The sequence below is a fragment of the Lagopus leucura genome, unplaced genomic scaffold (assembly GCF_019238085.1).
Source record: "Lagopus leucura isolate 7727_CA_CO unplaced genomic scaffold, USGS_WTPT01 Super-Scaffold_73, whole genome shotgun sequence".
Classification (NCBI taxonomy): domain Eukaryota; kingdom Metazoa; phylum Chordata; class Aves; order Galliformes; family Phasianidae; genus Lagopus; species Lagopus leucura.
The window spans coordinates 89,614,317-89,633,576 of NW_024962252.1; the positions used below are offsets into that span (position 1 = coordinate 89,614,317).

General features: G+C 46.8%; 1 protein-coding gene across 2 annotated transcripts in view; it reads right to left on the bottom strand.

The window, feature by feature from the left end:
* Nucleotides 1-2,649: 2,649 nt before the first annotated feature.
* Nucleotides 2,650-19,260, bottom strand: part of PAK5 (p21 (RAC1) activated kinase 5) — an 88,872-nt gene continuing 72,261 nt past the window's right edge. The window contains exons 5-10 of one of the 2 annotated variants that reach the window (XM_042884350.1): nt 16,071-16,562; nt 10,584-10,717; nt 8,834-8,960; nt 5,677-5,802; nt 3,572-3,706; nt 2,650-2,956 (exon numbers count right to left, since the gene is read on the bottom strand). In XM_042884350.1, coding sequence (XP_042740284.1) covers nt 2,801-2,956; nt 3,572-3,706; nt 5,677-5,802; nt 8,834-8,960; nt 10,584-10,717; nt 16,071-16,562 — 1,170 coding nt within the window. In that variant the 3' untranslated portion in view covers nt 2,650-2,800. Of the gene's footprint in view, nt 2,957-3,571; nt 3,707-5,676; nt 5,803-6,464; nt 6,523-8,833; nt 8,961-10,583; nt 10,718-16,070; nt 16,563-19,260 lie in introns of those variants that run through there. The other variant, XM_042884360.1, reaches the window with a different exon arrangement.

Genomic DNA, 19,260 nt, shown 5'->3' on the forward strand with positions numbered 1-19,260 from the left:
CTGGAGTACTTCAGATACAACACTGTGTGGGTCTGCCAACTGTTTCTCATAATTTTTGGTACTTTATGGCTGACTGCAAAGGGATGCCTGCATGCTCCTGCTAAATGTCACCAGCACCAACGTACTGAGCAACGAAAGGCTTCTTTTGTGCATTTTGTAAGACTGTGTGCGTGTGCACATATGTGTCTGTGTTATGTCAGAGGGTTCATAGATTCATGGCTGAATCCTAGTGCCTTGCTTCCAGGGCCTACCCTCACATTTCTCTAACTACATCACTTGCTTCAGCTGGCAGGGTGACTTCTGCCAGAGGGAAGGTTTGTTCTGTGCAAGAAGAAAGTGAAGGGGAGGCTGCTGTGGAGAACAGGGGGTGTTTCTGGCCCAGTCAGCACGGCCTCCTCAGGGACTGGAGGGGCTCAAAAAAAAAATAATCTGTACCCCACATCAAGGAGTTCTGCATAGACTGAGGAGCTCAATTTCTGTGATTATTTCTTGCCATCATTTTTCTCCACTTCTCCAGAAGTAATTTAACAATGATGTCAGGGCCCCTTACCTGAGCATTATGCATCTTCCAACTTGCAGCTCTTCAGGTTAAACTTAATATATTTGCATGTACATACAAGGAACCTTCTTCTGGCTATTGGCTTGGCCAAGCAGTCTGTGACATTGTGCACAACTTAGAAAAGACACAGAAGACATGGAAAACAACCACAGTGGAAGTAAAATTATGTATTAATTTATTTAACTTGCATGTGTATTGTCTCACCAGTAGCTGGTGATCACAAAAAAAAAACCAAACAATAACCTTTGCACCCAACAAAACTTTCCATAAACTCAATGAACACTGTCTGAAGTATCTGAAGTATCTAATGATAAGAAAGTTGCAAAAAAATTCTCCACTTGAACAGTCTAAAGTGTGCTGAGTATTAAAGAGGAAAACCCACCAACCCCATTTTTATTCAAAGATGGTTTAAAAAAGTTTGACTTTGTCTAGTATTACAGTTTCTCCTGTATGCCACTGCCTCTACCTGTGCAGCCTTTTTTTTCCTGAGTTGTCAAGACTACAAAATACAAACTCTTAAAAACTCCACAGCTGCCCTGCTTTCTCAGCTGGCTTTCTGCAGGTCTGTACCAGCAGAGCATGTTTGCAGCAGGGCCGAGAGGCTCCGCTGAACACGCTTCCTTGAAATGTGCAAACAGGGTTAAGAAGAGAAAGCAGAGGAGGGTGAGGCATGTATGTTGAAGGATATTTATGCAATGTTCAAATTCATATTTCTCTCCCCTCCTGTTTGCTTCCTTTAATTGCTACTCCCCCTTCAACTGTCACTTAACTTTTAAGGGTGGCACTAAAAAGGCATCTGTCCTATTGGCAAGTCTTTTGCCTGGGAGGAAGATCTTCAAGGGGTTTAGTTATAATTTGCAATGATAAATAATATATTCACTATGAAATTTTGTAATAAGAAATAAGCTAATCCTGTTGTCACAAAATTGGCTTTTCATATCATAAAATGAGGTCAGTAAGAAAAAAAAAACTGGAAAAACATGGCTTTCATACTATACATAATTAAAAACTGATCATTAATAAATAAAATTTAATTTATCATTGAAATAATTAATTATGAAGCACTTCTAAAAATTTTAAAGGCAAAGCTATAGGCCTACAGTTAACATGCAAGTTCATCCAACAAGTAACACAAAAATGTTCCATAGTAGTCAACTGTTGTATCAACATTCAAGAAGGTCTAGACAGCAGCACGACTTCTATATGGCAAACATCTCATAATGTATCACAACGGTCTCTTCCAACGCTGGAGAACGCTTCCATCAACTTCCAGAGCATGACAAAAATAATGGGTATTTCTGCAAAACTAACCTGACTTTGCAGCAGCGGGATGTGAGGGGGCTGCCAGGTCGCTGGGTGACCCTTGAGCAAAGGTACGTCTGTGTCAGTTCCCAGAGCTAGAGGAAGGGAAACAGAGGGCCCCGGTGCCTCCCTGCAGATGGCAGAAGCTTGGATTGCTGCCATGAGGCCAGCAGCCCCCAGAAGGGAAGCACACAAAGCATCTGCCCTCACTGTGTTCTTGTTGTTGGCACCCATTGATCTTCAGGCTATTGTGACAGCAGGACAAAGCACTCTCCACACCCCAAGGGAAAAATCTGCCAAATTTTCTAACTTTCTAGAAGGCTTTTTTTCCATATTCAAAAGGGTTAAAAAAAAAAGTAGGAAACATTTTTATCTTCTCAAATTCTTGCTAAGTTACACATATTACTTCAACTAGCACAATGGTTACATGACAAAGTACTGCAAATTATCAAAAGTACTGTACAGAAAATTACAAATTCATTTCAAAATACATTACACTGCTATGACTGAGATTAAAAAAGTGCTTTTTTTTTTTTGTTTTTTTTTTTTTGTGTCAGAACAGTGTTTTTCTGAAGTAGAAGTGCCATAGCCATTACTTTCAAAATCCTGGTGTTTCGCTCTGGTTGTGCTATCCTGTTCATTATCTTTCCCCCCTTGTTTGCATCTGGCACCTTCTGCCTGGATGGCCAAGATGAGAGCATGGTGCAGCCACAGCACACATCCCCCCCCCCCCCGCGGGGTGGCCAGGCTCACCCCCCGGGTCCTTTGCACCCCCATGGAGCACCCGTTTGGGTTTTATACACCACGTTATTTCCGTGGGGCGGGTTTTCTTACGCAAGGTTTCCTCACCCCTTCCCGTGGTTCCAACACAACCGCAGGGATTCCTGCCTTGCCGTTACCTGGCCCCTGCACCAATCTCCTCCTGAGAAGTTGCTGCATTCAGCGGTGCCGGTGCTGCCTCATGAGGGGCACGATGCAAGAAGGGGCCCCAGCCAGCTTAAGGAATGGGTGTCTCAACAGTTCCTGCGCCGTGGCTCTCTGTGAGGGTTCCCGCACCAGCATCAAGTCCAAGAAGCCCCGGAGGACAGAGGAGACCTGCAACACCATGCTGGCATTAGGAGCAGACAATGACAAGATAACCAGCATATGCTGAGTACTTTGCATGTCATTTTTCTTGTGAAGACAACAGATTCTCTGAGCTTTCCTGAGACAAAGATACACTGAGTCGAAGGACCATGCATCGTTCATGTTGAAAGCACTGAAGTGCAGAACAGCACACAATACAAAGCCTTGTATGCAACCTAAGAAAAGCAGTAACACTTCTCATGATTGCTGAGGGCTCAGGTCTGACATTATACAGAAATGCACCCAAGGGACCCAAAGGCATTGGCAATGGGCATGGCTGTACCAACCTGTACAGAGCAGGGCTTGCATAACTGCCTTGTTCTGGTCCTCAGGCAGGGCAGAAAGTGCAGGGAGTGTGAGGCTCTGCCCAGCCCCCGTTTTGGGCACTTGCTGCAAAAACAAAGTCAGCACTGGGCACAAAATTGTTTGTTAGCTTCCTGTCCTCCTGCATCAGTCTCACAAAGCGCCCACTGCTCGAGGTGGCACTTAATGACACAATTTACACTTCAGACACAGCAGTGTGTGGCTGTGGTTTTATAACACCTGCATGTGCTCCAGGCCCTCATCACCCGTGGGAGGCCTGACCTTGTGCATGTCCTTCACGCGGGGCGGTAAGTTATCCCGGATTCGGCGCATGGCCTGCAGTGGCGGCTCATTGAAGTAGGGAGGTTCACCGTCGATCATCTCTATCACCATGATGCCCAGAGACCAGATGTCCACCTGCAACACACAGCTGGTTCACAAACACGGCTGGTAGCACAGAGTGAAGAAACAGGCTTGGCATTTGAGGGTCACATAAACCCCAGAGCTGCACACCAACTGCTGTCAGCAACCATTTTAAGGCAGCAGTTGGGTGAACCATCCCCTTTTTCTTTTTAACCAGCTGATGACACTGAGTGCACTGAAGAAATGACATAGCAACAACATACAGACTGGGTCTGCAGCTGGTTGAGGTGAAGGCCACTGGGACACTGCTAAGGCATGCTTGTAGGATAGGCTGCCCGTACCCTGCGGTGTGGCACTTGAGCTGCACCACTCTGAACCCACTGACTCTTCCCTGCACTGGCTCTGCAGTGCTACGGAAAAGTGCAGTGAGTGGAAACACAGCAGAGAACAGCTGCTGTGAAATCAGGTAGTATTTCCTTTGAATACTAACAACTGTAGCACCTCCTTCTTACCCCTTGGCAAACACAAGCACACACTTACTACACCCAGGCTCATTTACAGCGATGGCAGGTAGCACATTATAAAATCCCTTTGGAAAATGATTCACTCCAGCTTAAAAAAAGAAACACCAATTTTTTTTTTTTGTCCCAGTCTGCTGCAAGCTGTTCCAGAACCCCACTCTGATTGCAGTAATTCCTGTCATTTGCCAACCTAAATACCATCAGGGCCACGCCATACTTATTTTGCTCTTCTGCCAGCACTATCCTTCAGCTTAATTTTTCTTTTCTTTACAGCTTCATTAGGTTCCCCACCAATAGGGAAAGAATTCAAGCACTTTATAATCTCCTCAGTGTCATTAATAGGCTAATAATAGATGATGTTATTATCCCTGAAATGTCTCTTACAACACCACACACTGGGGCAAATGCCAGTGCATGCAGGGTGCACTCGCAGGTAGAAGCACGCCCTGCCTGGGCCAAACAGAGCACTTCTGCGTGTTCTCAAGATGTATCATCTCCTATCCCAGGCCTTGGCTGCACAGCTTGCTTCCACTCCTTTGTGTGCATATATACATGTGAGAGTGCATCTCTCTCACATATATGCAGCATGTATGTGTATATGCACACAAAAGTAAGCATATATATACACACACAGACATATAGCAGGATTGCTCTTTGTAGCTGTTACTACAGGCACTATCAAGCAGAAGCTGACCAGGCAGAAGAAAATGCAGCTGTGTCCTGAGCTGGGGATTGAAATGTTGTTTCTGCTGAGACTGGATAAATCCCAGGCTGGCAGAGCAGAAGTACTGAGCCAGTTCCCACCAACCTGTCCTTTCTGTTCTGAGATCAAAGTCTCTGATAAAAACATATGGACTGCCTCTTTTTCAGAGGGGCCTGCAGTTCTTAAAACAGTTCTCACACTGTACTTTGTTATTTTTTTCCTCTTTCAACTAATTGGAGAATTTACTGCAATGAGAACACTACAGATTATGGCAACCCACCTCACCCAGCCGGCTCTTACATTTGGGATCCTAAAGGCCCATGGCTTTGCCTTTGCTAGCGCTCCCCTAGAGGCTGGGGAATCCAAGCTTTAACTGGCTGAAAGCTCAGGGGGTCTCTCCTTGCATGCCTGTGAAAGTACTGATGTGACTTGGCCTTGTGGTGCAGCTGTGCACATTGGCTACTGGTCTGGTACATGGAGGGGTACATGCCTCTATCTGCAGCTTGCAGACTAACACAGAGGTCTTCCCCAACATGCAAATGATGCCAGTTTTCTTTCACAGAGTACCCTAAGCTAAACTATGTAAAGGCATTACACTGCTTAGAACTCTAAACAGAGTTATTTGACCACACTTTACAAAGGAGTATGTTAACAAAGCACACAGCGTCACACTCGGGGGCAAACAGGAGTGCTGCTGTTCAGCACAGCTACATACAGCATCTCAACTTTTGTCTTCTCCCTGGGCTCAGTGGGTTTGACTGCGGCACCATGTGCCACCCTGGGTGCCCTGCAGCACGTACCTCAGTGCCGTAGGGCATGCGTGATATCACCTCTGGTGCCATCCAGTACGGCGTCCCAACCAGCGACTTCCTCCGCGGCACCTCCTTGGACACCTGGGCACAGAACCCAAAGTCGGACAATTTGATCTAAAAGAGAGAAGAGAAAGCCCCTCTTGTGTAACAAGGAACGCACTGATCCAGCCAGATATGCTTTCCCCTGGGAAAAGCACTTGTCTCCTGCTGTAGCAGCTGGGATGGGGCAGCAGCATGGTTTTGGAAGTGAGGTTGGAGATGGAGGACGAGCCTGGAGAGAGCATGGCTGGTTACACCAAATGGAAGGCAAGAAAGTGGCAGAGGCTGGCAGCAGCGCCCGCTACTCAGATCACCTCTCATAGCTCCTTGTCATTCCTCCTGCAGAAGTGCAGAGGTGATCAATGGCCTGTAACTCAGAGGAAAGCAAAAATTCCAAGCATACAATATTATGCAAATATATTAACTTAGTGTTCGCAGTGTATGTGTATTTACTAATATTCAATACAATATCTCTTGGAAGTGATTCATATCACTCCTACTATTCTATCAGCTTTGAGATTTGAGTTTGCCAGAAAAAAGATGATCCCATGTTTCTTTTTCTACACAGAGCGTGATCTGACACTCCTAAAAAGAAATACCCTCAACCAACAATTTTTCAAGTGTGCTGTGGCCTGCCCCTCGAAACTGTCATCTGTGTGTAGTAAGGGGCTTGAGGGAGGCAGGGATAGGTGGAAGACTCCTCCAAAATGGCTGCAAGAGATCAGGGACCTGCATCCAGTGCTGGGAACTTGGGAACTAAGGAAAGCATTGTCCTTGAGTAGCTGTGGCAGTGACCTGAAATAGAAATAATGGGATACACGAGCACTCTGGAGAGCAGCTCCTGCTGCATCATGTGCCTGCTCATACTTAGATACAGGTGGTTTTTTTTTTTTTTTAACCAACAAAAATGCAGGAAAATTATGACCTTCCTCCTCCCCCACTGCTGTACAACATGAAGGTGAAAATTCCTCCAAACTGGGCCAAAAATCAGCTGGCATGACTTTTGTGGCAATGCTGCCTTCCAGAGACCACTTGCTCCTCAAGGCAGCTTATGCATTTGTTTTTCCAAGTATTCTTCTGGAGGCCTAAAAGCCACCCCTGGGCTTTTCCTGGAAGCTGCTCCACATGAGGGCAGCCCCTGGTCCCTCAAGCTACGCCCCACATAGTGCAATAGCAGCCGGCACCCAGAGTCCATGAGTCACCAAGCCAGCTGCATGCTGGCACCTGGGGATGTGCTGTGAGCCCAAACGGCCCCAGCACAAGTCAAGTGGGAAGTTCCATCAATTGCTGCATTGTGTAGAGCAGCAGTTTACTATGAGCTCTGATTTGTTTTCTTTTGGATTTAGTACAGACCCTACTTTAAAAAAAAAAAAAAAAAACAACTATGGGTATTATTTAGCATAGAATTACAAAATGATTGTTGGTATTTCTAAAACAAAGCCACCAACAGTCAAGTCCTCCAAGCTAAACATATTTTTCAGTTCACAGGATGAAGAATGGAAGAAATAGTGAATTTTGGAAGCAGCGCCCAGTCTTCTTTTGTAGGAGCACAAGAGGTTTTGCATATCTATTGCTTGTTCAAGTACATAAAAGACGACGATTTTCTAAAAAAAGATAATTACACAACACAGCCATGAAGAAATCTGCAATGCAGATAGTAAGTACCAGAGTAATGAGTATAATGAGGCACTCTATGGAGGGCCTGAAAGCAGTTCAGATGCTATTTCAGCAACATGGATCAAAACTGCAACTGAAAAAACTCAAACTCCTATCCATGTGGAATTTTCTCCCCCAACAAGGTTAACAAGGCTGGCCTGTGATGGCTGCAAGAAGGAAATCCCTCTCTCAGTGATGTGGGAATCAAATGCAAACTACATGGGAGAGAACTGGATCAGGCCTGAGAAGCCTCAAGTTTCATCTTCAGAAGATGATGGAAGATTTGGGTGCTCTTGGTCTCATTCTGATCCACTTCCTACATCCTGCTTTGGGTACACGTGTAATCCCACTGCAGCAACCCTGAAATCCTACCTATGGGAATCCCTGGGTATGACTGAACTAGTTAAAACAGAGCTTATGTATATAAAAGCTTGCAAACTAAAAGATCATTGAAAGTAATAAAAAGACAAATTTCTGTAAGGCTTCAAGGTAGGAGTGGGGCAGAACTGAAGGAAGTTGCCCATTACCTAAGCATCACCCTTTGGCATAGTTTCTTCTGCCAATGCCTCCCAGGGGCTGTAATTCCCCATGGGGACTCTGCATGCAGTACAGATGTGAACCACTGGCCAAGCCTGTGCTTTTCTGATTCGGCTCTCTAGCAAGACTGAAGCTGTCATTTTGCAGGTCTGGCTCAGAGCCTGCTGTAGAATCCTACCTGGAGCTCAACCTCACTATACACAACCCTATTCCTCTCATATAATCAATAAACCCCACAAAGGATGAGGCTATTTTTCCCATTATCTGATAGCATTTTGTCTTACAACAGATTAGGATCAGAGAAACAGAGGGACCCAAGTCTCCCACTTTCCTCCCAGATAGGAGATAGAAAACTAAACTGCATTTTCCTTTCCTCTTTATTTACTCCCTTTAGCTCTGTCAGCCTGGCTGGGCTTTGAGGGGAAGGCAGCGGTACTCTGTCAGTGCCACAATGTACTGTCCTGGTGAGGGGCACAGATTCCCTGACACAGACTGCAGGGATGACATCTTGGGTTTAAATTCCCCACCAACCCATGGGGGCCAATGTTCGCTACAGAAGAGCATGGAGACCCATGGGCAAGGCAGCATTTTGGGCAACCCTTGCTCTGCACACAACATGCTGCCAACGGCTCTATCACTGGCCAGGAGCAATGGGCTGGACATGGGCCACTTCCATTCAAGTGCTTGTTTGGCTGCACTAGGATCAGGAACCAAGCTCTTATCCACTACGACTCCTGGCATGGAGCAGAAGAGCTGCTCAGAGACTCAACTTCTGTATTTTTATTTTTTTTGGAAGTTGGTGTTACTTTGGCAAGCCATGCGCACAGCTGTTTTTGTAACAGACCCCTTCAACCCCTGAGGCAGACCCCTTGTGTGCCAGCCAGAGACGGCAGGAGAAATGCTCAGCACTCACCCGCCCATCGCTGGTGAGGAGGATGGAGTCACTTTTGATGTCACGGTGGATGACACCCTGGTTGTGCAGGTAGGACAGAGCTCTCAGTACAGACAGGCAGACAGTTGCTATCTGCTCCTCGTTCATCCTGAAACAGCAGAATGGAAAAACATACTGAGCATTAAGGAAGAAAGCAGGAAAGGGGAGCTGGAGTGGAGAAGCCCAGGTTCCTGTTCACAACAGTACATGAATTATTTCTGTCAGGAAAGAGAGATGATGGGTGAGGAATAATTCTGCAATGAGGCTGCAGCAAGTCCCTGTGTAGCATTAAAAGAGCAGAGTCTATTATGTGATACAGTGTATTACAGTGAGCCTGTTTCCCTATGGGAAATAACAGAAATGCCTTATTTACAGTAAAGTTCCTGCTTGCCAAGGAGAATAAATGACTACTGGAATGGAATCAGGCATAGAATGAATACAAGAAACATCAAGCCTTGGGCGTAACTTTAAGAGCATTACCCTTGCCTTTATGATTATTATAACAAATTGAAAGCATTTCATAGAAGAAAATATACAGCAAGAGAATTATCAAGTCCTCATTTCTGTGCACATGTGAAAAGCCCTGCCATGGAAAAAGCTGCTGCTGCAGCATGGCAACGATTGACTGGACAGGTCAGTCATGCACCACAGCTGGGTGTCCCCAGCTTCACCACCACCAAGAGATGACAGCTCTTAAGAAGTGGTGTCCTGGGAACATCAACTCCTGTCAGAAATATCTCCAATGGAACTTTTAATGTTTTGGGGAGCAGCAGTTAATAAATGGCTTGCAATATTATGCTGTATTTCAGCACATCAGCTAAGGCAACTCTTCAAAATAAAATACCATGAACTTTTTTTTGTAGGATCTATGAGGATCACTAAGCTGTGAAAGAAGACAAATTTTAACATCTAATTTTCTTTTTGCTTTCTGTCTTGCTCACCTAAGTACTCTCCCACTGAGTTGTTGTGGAAGTTCAAGTTGTTTTATTCTAAATGAAGAAATTAGAAATTTCCTCCTTCCTATCCCATTTGGTCCTGCTCAGCAGAACGAGGTGAGCAAGGAGTGGATGTAAGACAGGCTTTAAGATCCAACTCAAAGAAGAACTGGAAGAGAGGTTCAGTACACTACAGCCTCTCTACTGGTCAAGTGCCTTATTTAAAGGCATGACATTAACTGAATTTGGGAACCAGCTCCACTGTTAAGCACAAATGCTGAGAGACAGAAAAATACTTTTCCCATTACGTGTCAGGCTCAGTTTGTAGTTAATGCTTCTGACAGCATGGCTACGTGGGTTACGAGTATCAAGAGAACTCAACCCCAAAACTGACAGAGTTACAAAAGCAAAGCCAACACTACAGATCACCATACAAGGAAAAGGAGCTTTTTGCCTTTTTTTTTTTTTTTTTTCCTCCTCCAATCATTTGGGGAACTAACAGATAAAGGTAATCTCTGCTACATTAACACCAAGAGCTCTGGCAAATCTCTGCCTCCCAGCAAGCCCTTCCAGATATTTCTTTTCCTTCTTTTTAAGAAAACACCTGCACTGACAGAAAGCCACCTGCAGTGGCACAGTTACACTGGTACTGTGAGTGTGCCACAGTATGCGTACATATACCTATGTGCATGCACACACAGCATATTATAGACATATCTGTACACATACACAGCCATAGCCACACATGCATACAGTTGTGTATGCACCACTGGGATTGCCTGCAGCTCACAGCCCACCTGGTGTGAGTCACGATGTCTGTCAGAGCACCGCCCTCCAGGAACTCCATCACCACCCACAGCTCGTCGCTGACAAGGTAACTGTTGTACATGTCAACCACGTTTTCGTGATGGTAATCTCTCATGATTACAACCTGTGAGAAAAAAAAAAGATGAGATGTGAATTGCTGCAAGCACTGACACTTGTTTTGACCTTTTTCACTGCGCTTTTCTTTTTGCGCTTAGTAAAGGTTCTGCTATGAATCACAGCCTCACGGATACTCGTGGCAGTACAGAAACAAAATCCATGTATATACATAAAGTAACAGTCATCGTAAACACATCAGGAAACAGGAAGAACCTTTAGCTGCTGAATTGTAAGTGGCAGATAATTGTGTTGGTTTTTTTTTTCCCATGCTGCAGGACCAGGACTTGTTATTTCATTGCTTTCTTACTGCCAGCTGTTTTCAGTACAACATTTATTTAGATCCAACCAACTGCTCAGCTCCAAGTCTTCTTCATCAGGCAGCAAACTGTACCTTGTACAGTACTTTAACAGAAAGCTGGTGATACTGTGGCTATTCATCTCCCAGCCCCTAGCAGAAGAGGAACGACGCGATCTTTGAAATCCCTTGCAACCCAAGCCACTCTATAATTCTATGACTCAACACTAAAGGGATCTGAGGCCCCTGGGTCACAGACCACAGCAAAGGTAATAAAATGGAAAGAAGAGCACGCAGGTCAGGGACACCTCAGAGTTGTGGGGTTAGCGAGCAGACGGCCTGTATGCACTATGGCTGAAGTGGCTGGGAAGAATTGAGCTCTGTTCTGCTGCTGGATGCTCCCAAACTGTGAAGTACTCTGCATTGTGCTACCATATAAATAAAATTAAAGAACTACAAAGATATTAGCTTTTCTCATTCCTTGCTAGTTTAGTTTGCCTGGAAATGGAATAATACCTTCGCTTAAATCTGAATGATTGAATACAATGGAAAGGATAATTGCTGATGTAGAGTCACAGTTACACTTTTAAAATGCTCTGCAGTTGTCAATCATAATGGCAAGCATTGGAATAATTAATATCTCGAGGCCTGGTGGATAGCTGAACCTGCTCTACAGGTGCCAAGATAGCTCTGGCACCTGTGCCTCGTGCCAGCCTGTTCAGTCATTCTTTGAGCACAGTGCAATGCTGCATGTCAGCATCTACAGCCCTTCCCTTCTGAAGGTGATTCATATGCAGGAATTTCTGTACTTGTGAAATTTCCTGGGTTCATTTATTTCCACAGACAACTGTATTTTGTCTTGAATTCTAATGCTTTGAGTTACTGAGTGTAGTGCTGTAATGCAATGGAAAATGCTGCAATGATAGCGCAGTAGTAAAGTCCTAGGCTGCAGCAGGGGAGGATAAGCTCAAATGACACAACTATGAACATACAAACAAAGGAAAAAAAGAAAAAGATCTGCTTACCCTTAGAAGGCCTCAAGCACACAGGGATCTCCAGTAAGATCCTTTTGCTTCCACTGCCAACCCTTAAATGAGGTATGAGATGAGGTGGATCCTGGCTCCAGCCCTTCTGGTCACTCAGGTACATTGCACACACCTGAGCTCCCTGGGTTGGCCCACCTTCCTACCAGGTGCTCAATCACTGGTTCAGGCCATGACTTACCATTTCTGCTAGACTGAGGTTCTAAAACTAAGGAGGAGAGCTGGCAGTTTGGGACAAAGGCTTTTCCAGAGTGTAGTCATGAAAAACACTGTGCTCTTGAGGAAAGCCTAAGGCAAGACTAACAAAGCTTAAAGAGAATAAGTTCACTTGAATGATTACAGCTTCATTTGAATATTACCATAAAACAGATGCTGAGCCAGGCGTATGCATGCTTTATGAGGGTGCTGTGAGCTCAACTGCCATATCTAGAAGTGAATATACAGGGAGGGACTGCACTAAGAGCACCTCAGCCAAGGTGTCGACAACTGCACGATACTGAAGGATGTCAAGAGAGGGGACAGGGATAGAAAACATCAGCCAGGGAAGGCTCTGATTACCCCTGTGTAGATGGAGGGAGGTGCTGAAAATAAATTTTCAGATTACACAAGTGACTGGAGCGTGTCAGGGAAGCAGATCGGTCCTGCACAGCTTGTTGGACTGCTTCATGATGTCAGCACTCAAGAGATGCTCAGTTAGAGCTACTGCAAAGCAGTTCAGTGCAGTCTTCCAGCAGAGGTAAAATAGAGTCAAAATAGCCAGTGTAATCACAGGTTGCAGAAAGGACAACTGTGCAAAAACAAGCAAGCTTTTGTTAAAAAGCTTCTATAAGGTGAAGATCAGGCTGGTGCAGACGGCCTCAAGTGCTCCAAAGCAGACAGCACTCTGATCAGTGTACTCATAAGGGATCCCCAAAAAGCAGAGAATACCGAACACTAACTTCTACCACACGGCGAGCTGCAAGAGCTCCAGAAGGCTCTTGGAATCCATTGATGATAGCTTTCTGGTTCAGGTATTGGACAGACCGACCAGAGGTGAAGCGTTGCTGGACCTGCTGCTCACCAACGCCGAGGAGATCATCAAAGGCGTCAAGGTTGGAGGCTGCCTGGGCTCCAGCGACCACGCCCTGGTTGAGTTTGTGATCTCAAGCGATGTGGGCCTGGCAAAGAGCAGGACCAGGACACTGAACTTCAGAAGAGCAGACTTCAAGCTACTCAATGGATTGCTGGCCAAGATCCCCTGGCGCGCTGCCCTCAAAGACAAGGATGTTGAGGAGAGCTGGCGGCTCTTCAAAGATGCCCTCCTGGAAGCACAAGAGGTCTCCATTCCTCTGAATAAGAAAGTGGGCAGGCGAGGTAGGAAACCGGCTTGGCTCAGCAAGGACCTGCTGAGAGAACTGAGGGCGAAGAAAGGGGTGTACAAGCTCTGGAAACAAGGCTGTGTCACCTGGGAAGAGTACAGGAACGCCGTCCGGACTTGCAGATGTGGGATCAGGGAAGCCAAGGCGCAGGCAGAACTGAACTTGGCAAGGGACGTGAAAAACAATAAGAAAACCTTCTACAGGTACATTGCCCAGAAGAGACAGGCCAAAACGGGCGTACCTACTTTGGTAAATTTAAAAGGAGAACTGGCTTCAACAGATGAAGAGAAAGCTGAGGTGCTGAATGAGTTCTTCACCTCGGTCTTCACTGGTGGCCAGGATTCTAGTCTTTTTCACGTCCCTGAACCCTGCATCCCCAAACCTCTATGTGGGGACCAAGGAGGTAAATCCCTCCCCACTGTAAGGGCAGAGCAAGTCCGAGAGTGCCTCCTTAGACTGAATGAATACAAGTCTATGGGGCCGGATGGCATGCATCCCAGGGTCCTGAAGGAGCTGGCTGAGGTGGTTGCCGAGCCGCTCTCCATCATATTTGAGAAGTCGTGGCTGTCAGGTGAGGTCCTGAACGACTGGAGGAAGGGTCACGTCACTCCCATATACAAGAAGGGGAGCAGGGAGGACCCGGGGAACTACAGGCCGGTGAGTCTCACCTCCGTGCCTGGGAAGATCATGGAACAGATCCTCCTGGACAACATGCTCGGTCACATAAAGAATGAGCATGTGATCCGAGACAGCCAGCACGGCTTCACCAAAGGAAGGTCATGCCTAACTAATCTTGTGGCCTTCTATGATGGAGTGACGGCATTGGTGGACGAAGAGAAGGCGACCGATGTCATTTACCTGGACCTGAGCAAGGCCTTTGACATGGTCCCCCACCACATCCTCATCTCCAAATTGGAGGGAAGTGGATTTGATGGGTGGACGACCCGATGGATAAGCAATTGGTTGAAAGGCCGCAGACAGAGGGTGGTGGTCAATGGCTCTATGTCCAGGTGGAGGCCGGTAACAAGTGGTGTCCCCCAAGGGTCTGTCTTGGGACCGGTGCTCTTTAACATCTTTATTAATGACATCGATGAGGGAATTGAGTGCACCCTCAGCAAGTTTGCTGACGACACCAAGCTGAGTGGCGCGGTTGATACGGTGGAAGGAAGGGATGCCATTCAGAGGGACCTCGACAGGCTGGAGGGCTGGGCTCGGGTGAACCTAATGAGGTTCAACACGGCAAAGTGCAAGGTTTTGCATTTGGGCCGGAAGAACCCCAGGCACCTGTACAGGCTGGGAGGAGCGGTCCTTGAGAGCAGCTCGGCAGAGAAGGACCTGGGGGTCCTGATGGACGAGAGACTGAATATGAGCCAGCAGTGCGCTCTGGCAGCTCGAAAGGCAAATGGGATCCTGGGCTCCATCAGGAGAGGGGTGGCCAGCAGGGACAGGGAGGTGATTGTCCCTCTCTACTCGGCTCTTGTGAGGCCCCATCTGGAGTACTGTGTCCAGGTGTGGAGCCCTCAGTACAAGAAAGACATAGAGATTTTGGAAAGGGTCCAGAGGAGGGCGACTAAGATGATCAGGGGGCTGGAGCACCTCCCCTATGAGGACAGGCTGAGGGAGTTGGGCTTGTTCAGCCTGGAGAAGAGAAGGCTGCGGGGTGACCTCATTGCAGCCTATCAATACCTGAAGGGAACCTACACCCAGGAGGGGAGTAAACTCTTCAAAAGGGCTGACAACAGCAGGACTAGGGGAAATGGTTTTAAGTTGAAGGAGGGAAGATTTAGGTTGGATGTTAGGGGGAAGTTCTTTACTAGGAGAGTGGTTAGGCCCTGGAACGGGCTGCCCAGGGAGGTTGTGGATGCCCCGTCCTTGGACGTGTTTAAGGCCAGGTTGGACGGGGTCCTGGGCAACCTGATCTGAATGTGTATGTTTGGTGGCCCTCCTAGGCAGGGGGGTTGGAACTACATGATCCTTGGGGTCCCTTCCAACCCGGGTGATTCTGTGTGATTCTGTGTGATTCTGTGTGATTCTGTGTGATTCTATGGGGGGGGGAGAAGTAGGAACTCTTCCAATTTTAGAAAGAACTCAGAGAACCAAAGAACTGGAAGAAAAAATGGCGAATGAAATTCAGCGTTCTTAAATTTAAGATAAAACACACAGGAAACAATTCTATAAAAATTGCAGTGGTCTCCAAACTGGCTATAATCTCTCAGGAGATGTGGGATTTAATATAGCTGGTCCTATGAAAAAGGGTTTGGCAGCTCTTTGCTTAGTAACTATCAAGAAAGGAAAAGGATCACACGTGATTAGGTGGGGAGGGATATGCCAGAGTATGGTTTGTGTACTTCTTCAGTATTAGGGTCAGTTAGGCTCCTCCATCTCAGCAGACTAAACCATACCAGAAATGGTCCAAAGAAGGCAACCAGGCACCTGATAAGCTGCGTGGATCAGATGACAGATTTCTTACTTGTTTACTGTGACTTCCCACCACGTTATTATAGGTTTAAACCTGGGAGAAGATGTAGCTCACTTGAAAATGATCTGATTATTTCAGACACCATGAAGTGTAGGACTCAGCCCTCTATTTTAGAAAGACATTAGTTTGGCATTGTGGCCTCTGTTCAGATCATGTCTTATGCTGCACTGCCCACAGCAACATACCTCATTGAACAGCAGCTCCCTCCTCTGCTGTTTCCTGAGATCCATTTTCTTCACAGCGACTTGCTTTCCCGTGTGCTTCTCGGTGGCAATGCAGACTATCCCTGTGGAGCCCTCCCCAATCTTGATGAAGCTGTCCAAGTACTCCCGGGGATCACCAGGGCTGACGACCAGCTGCAGGGCAGCCCTGAACTGTTCGTGGGACACCCTGGAGGGCTGCTGGTCTGAGGAAGAGCCCCAGCTGGGCGGGGGATAAGCACTTGATGTGATACTTGGGGAGCTGGGGTAGGAGGCGGTGGAAATATAGGGAGAGCTTGGCTGGAGTGATGGCTGGTGGTAGTGGGATGCTTTGTGGTAGACCAGAGGGTACTGGTAGCTGCTGCTGGAATAGCTGACTTTACTTTGACTTTGAGGTAGCTTTACTGGGCCCCTTGGGTAGGTGTCCGATCCAGAGAGTGGTGGGCTAACTACCAGCTGTGCTCGGTCGTAATCCACCTGCAACACAAAAGCAGAGGAGTGGACATGAGTGAAAAGCTGGGCTTCCAGCTGCCTGGCCAACCCCTGACCATTCAGTTCACTTTCTGCACCCCAGATACACTCGGTGGGGTGCCAGCACAGCTCACTCCTGCATGGACTCGCTGTTCTGTAAGTGACACTGCTGCCTGCAGATTTTTAGACCGTTAGGCTGCCTGCTCTCTCCTCACTACTAAAATGAGTAAAGACCACTTGGTTTTTTGTATATCCCAGGTTCTTTTTTATGTCCACGCACCCATTTGGAAACATGGTAATCTTTGTTAAATAAAAGTATATGGTCCAAAGGAATGCATTTACTCTGTATTTGCAGTGCCCTGCAGGTTGTCTGGGCCATTTCCTCCAGTGAAGCATCTCTTTAAAAACAAAAAGCCCTTTCACAAATTCAAATTCATGTCTTTCCTCCCAAACACAAATTTCTGACTTTTGACTCTCACCCGTTTGTCCTTTCTTTTGCTTTTTTCTGGTGATACAGGAATGACCTCTTCTTGTGGAGGTGGTGGTACCCTGAAATTCCCACAGCCTCTGCTGTGCCCCATCACCAGCTGCTGGCTGAGCCACCGCAGAGACAACACAGACCTTTTATCTTTTCTTTTTTTATCCTGTTCAGTGTTGTATAGCTTAAAATAGCCAGGCCTTCCCCACCATCCCCACAAGTGGAAGCAGGGCTGCAGCACCCTCTGACCATGGCAGTGTAGCAGCACAGAGAGAGCACTGCAGACCACAAACAAATGGCAGAAGAGCACCAAATTCAAAGCATGGGGACACATCACAAAGAGCTACAACCAGGGGAGCATGTAACCTGCCTGAGGTGAGAGGAGAGCTGCTCAGTGGAATCTTCAAAGGGACTTCCTCCAAGCAAACTAAAACGAGGATACTAATTCGATATACCATTACTTAAGGTTTCCAGAGTGACACACTACTTAACTGCAGTGTTGCAAAACTGCTAATTTTCATTTCAAACAGGAGACAATCGTGAGGAAATTATCCCAATGGGAGGCCTTTGTCATCTGCAGGTTCCTTCCTTCCCTTGTATTTTCCCTAGCTTTTCTAAGCTACTTACACTGAAAGTCAGCAAATATTTTACATTCATAAACAAAACTGTCTCCATCTGTGCAAAACAGAAAAGGATCTAAGACAAAAAAATGCACCTGAAACAAAAGTATTATTTTCTTTTCCCAGAAAAGGACATCTCCACATTTATGATATTCCGTACGTGACTCCTGACGACACGTGGGGCACTGCGGGTGGGGGTGGTCAGACACAGGCTCATGATGTAGCACAATTACAAATAATTACGGCAATGAATTCATTTAATCAATCAATTTCCGTGGCGGCCCACAGGGACGGACAGCGCAACAACCCCGACACAGCTCACGGCAGCTACTATTGCTGCTGGCTGCTGGCCAGGAGTCCCTGATCCATGTTAGTTAAATGCACATTAATCTGAATTTGGCAGTGTAATCAAGGACCCAACTGAACTGTGAAATTGAATTCTGCGCTGGAACATCATCTGACCGTTTTATGCGAAGACTGCAAAAAAAAAAAAAAAATCTGCCGCAGCATCAATCTATCACTGTAGGCTGCTGCACAGCCAGGAGGAGATTCTAGCTGGAGTCACTGGGCTGCGGGGAGAAAAGCCTCGGAATAAAGAAGTGCAGTGCTGTATCGGTGCTGCTGGGCGCCGTGTGTGAGCCGGGCATGCCCGCCTGGTGTCCTGCTGCTTAGTGGGGCACAGGGATGCCTCTGCATGAGAGCTGTGCAGGCACTTCCATCGGCAGCGTGCGGCTGCAGGCAGCTGCGTGAGCTCCCAGATGCACGGTGCCCACATTCAACCCTGGCAGCGCTGCACAGCCGCCTCCTCGGGTGCTGTTTCTGTATGAGCGTGACACACAAATGCTTACGGTCAGGATTTCACTTACGCAGCTGTGAGATAGAAGGGGGTCAGAGACATCGTGTGTTTCATGAAGGACGTGACATCTGCCCAACTAATTAACACAGAAAAGTGCTCAGATGGTTTGGTGGAGGGAGGGGCACTCAGTCCAGCCCTGTCCTATATGTCTGTGTACACAGAGCCACACAAACGATTGCTTTGACTGAAAATACACCATTTTTATATCAAGATGGGAAAAGCCCGGTCTAAAACTAAAACTAGATAAATCCGCATCAATGGATTGCGACTGGGCGTCACCCACACCTGCTCTTTTCTGAGCATGCCCCACATGTCCGGAAAAACAAATTCCACAGTGAAATTTTAAAAGCAAAGTTGAGATGTTCAGCGTCCTTTTCTGAAAGCTTTCTGCAGTTTGTGTTTCACGCTCCTGCGGTACAACCATTCACTTCCTGCACCCCATGCAATCTTGCTGAAGTAGAGGAGCCCAAGTGACTCCATCAGCCTAGCCTCTCCTCCTCAGCCATGTCCTCACACAGTTCTTCACAGTGTGGCAAAATTGAGCACACTTGATTCCACTAATAATGCCATGATTCCTGTTATTGAATGCAATTACATACTGAAAGGCAAGTCTGTAAATACTACAAAGGACAGTAAAAACCAGCCCTGCTCTCATTCAAGATCAGGTCAGGGGAGCAGCTGAAGTCACAGCCTGCAGTGCAATGCGGTGTGCTGCCGCTCATCTGGCTGCAGCCTTACTCAGGTCTGCAC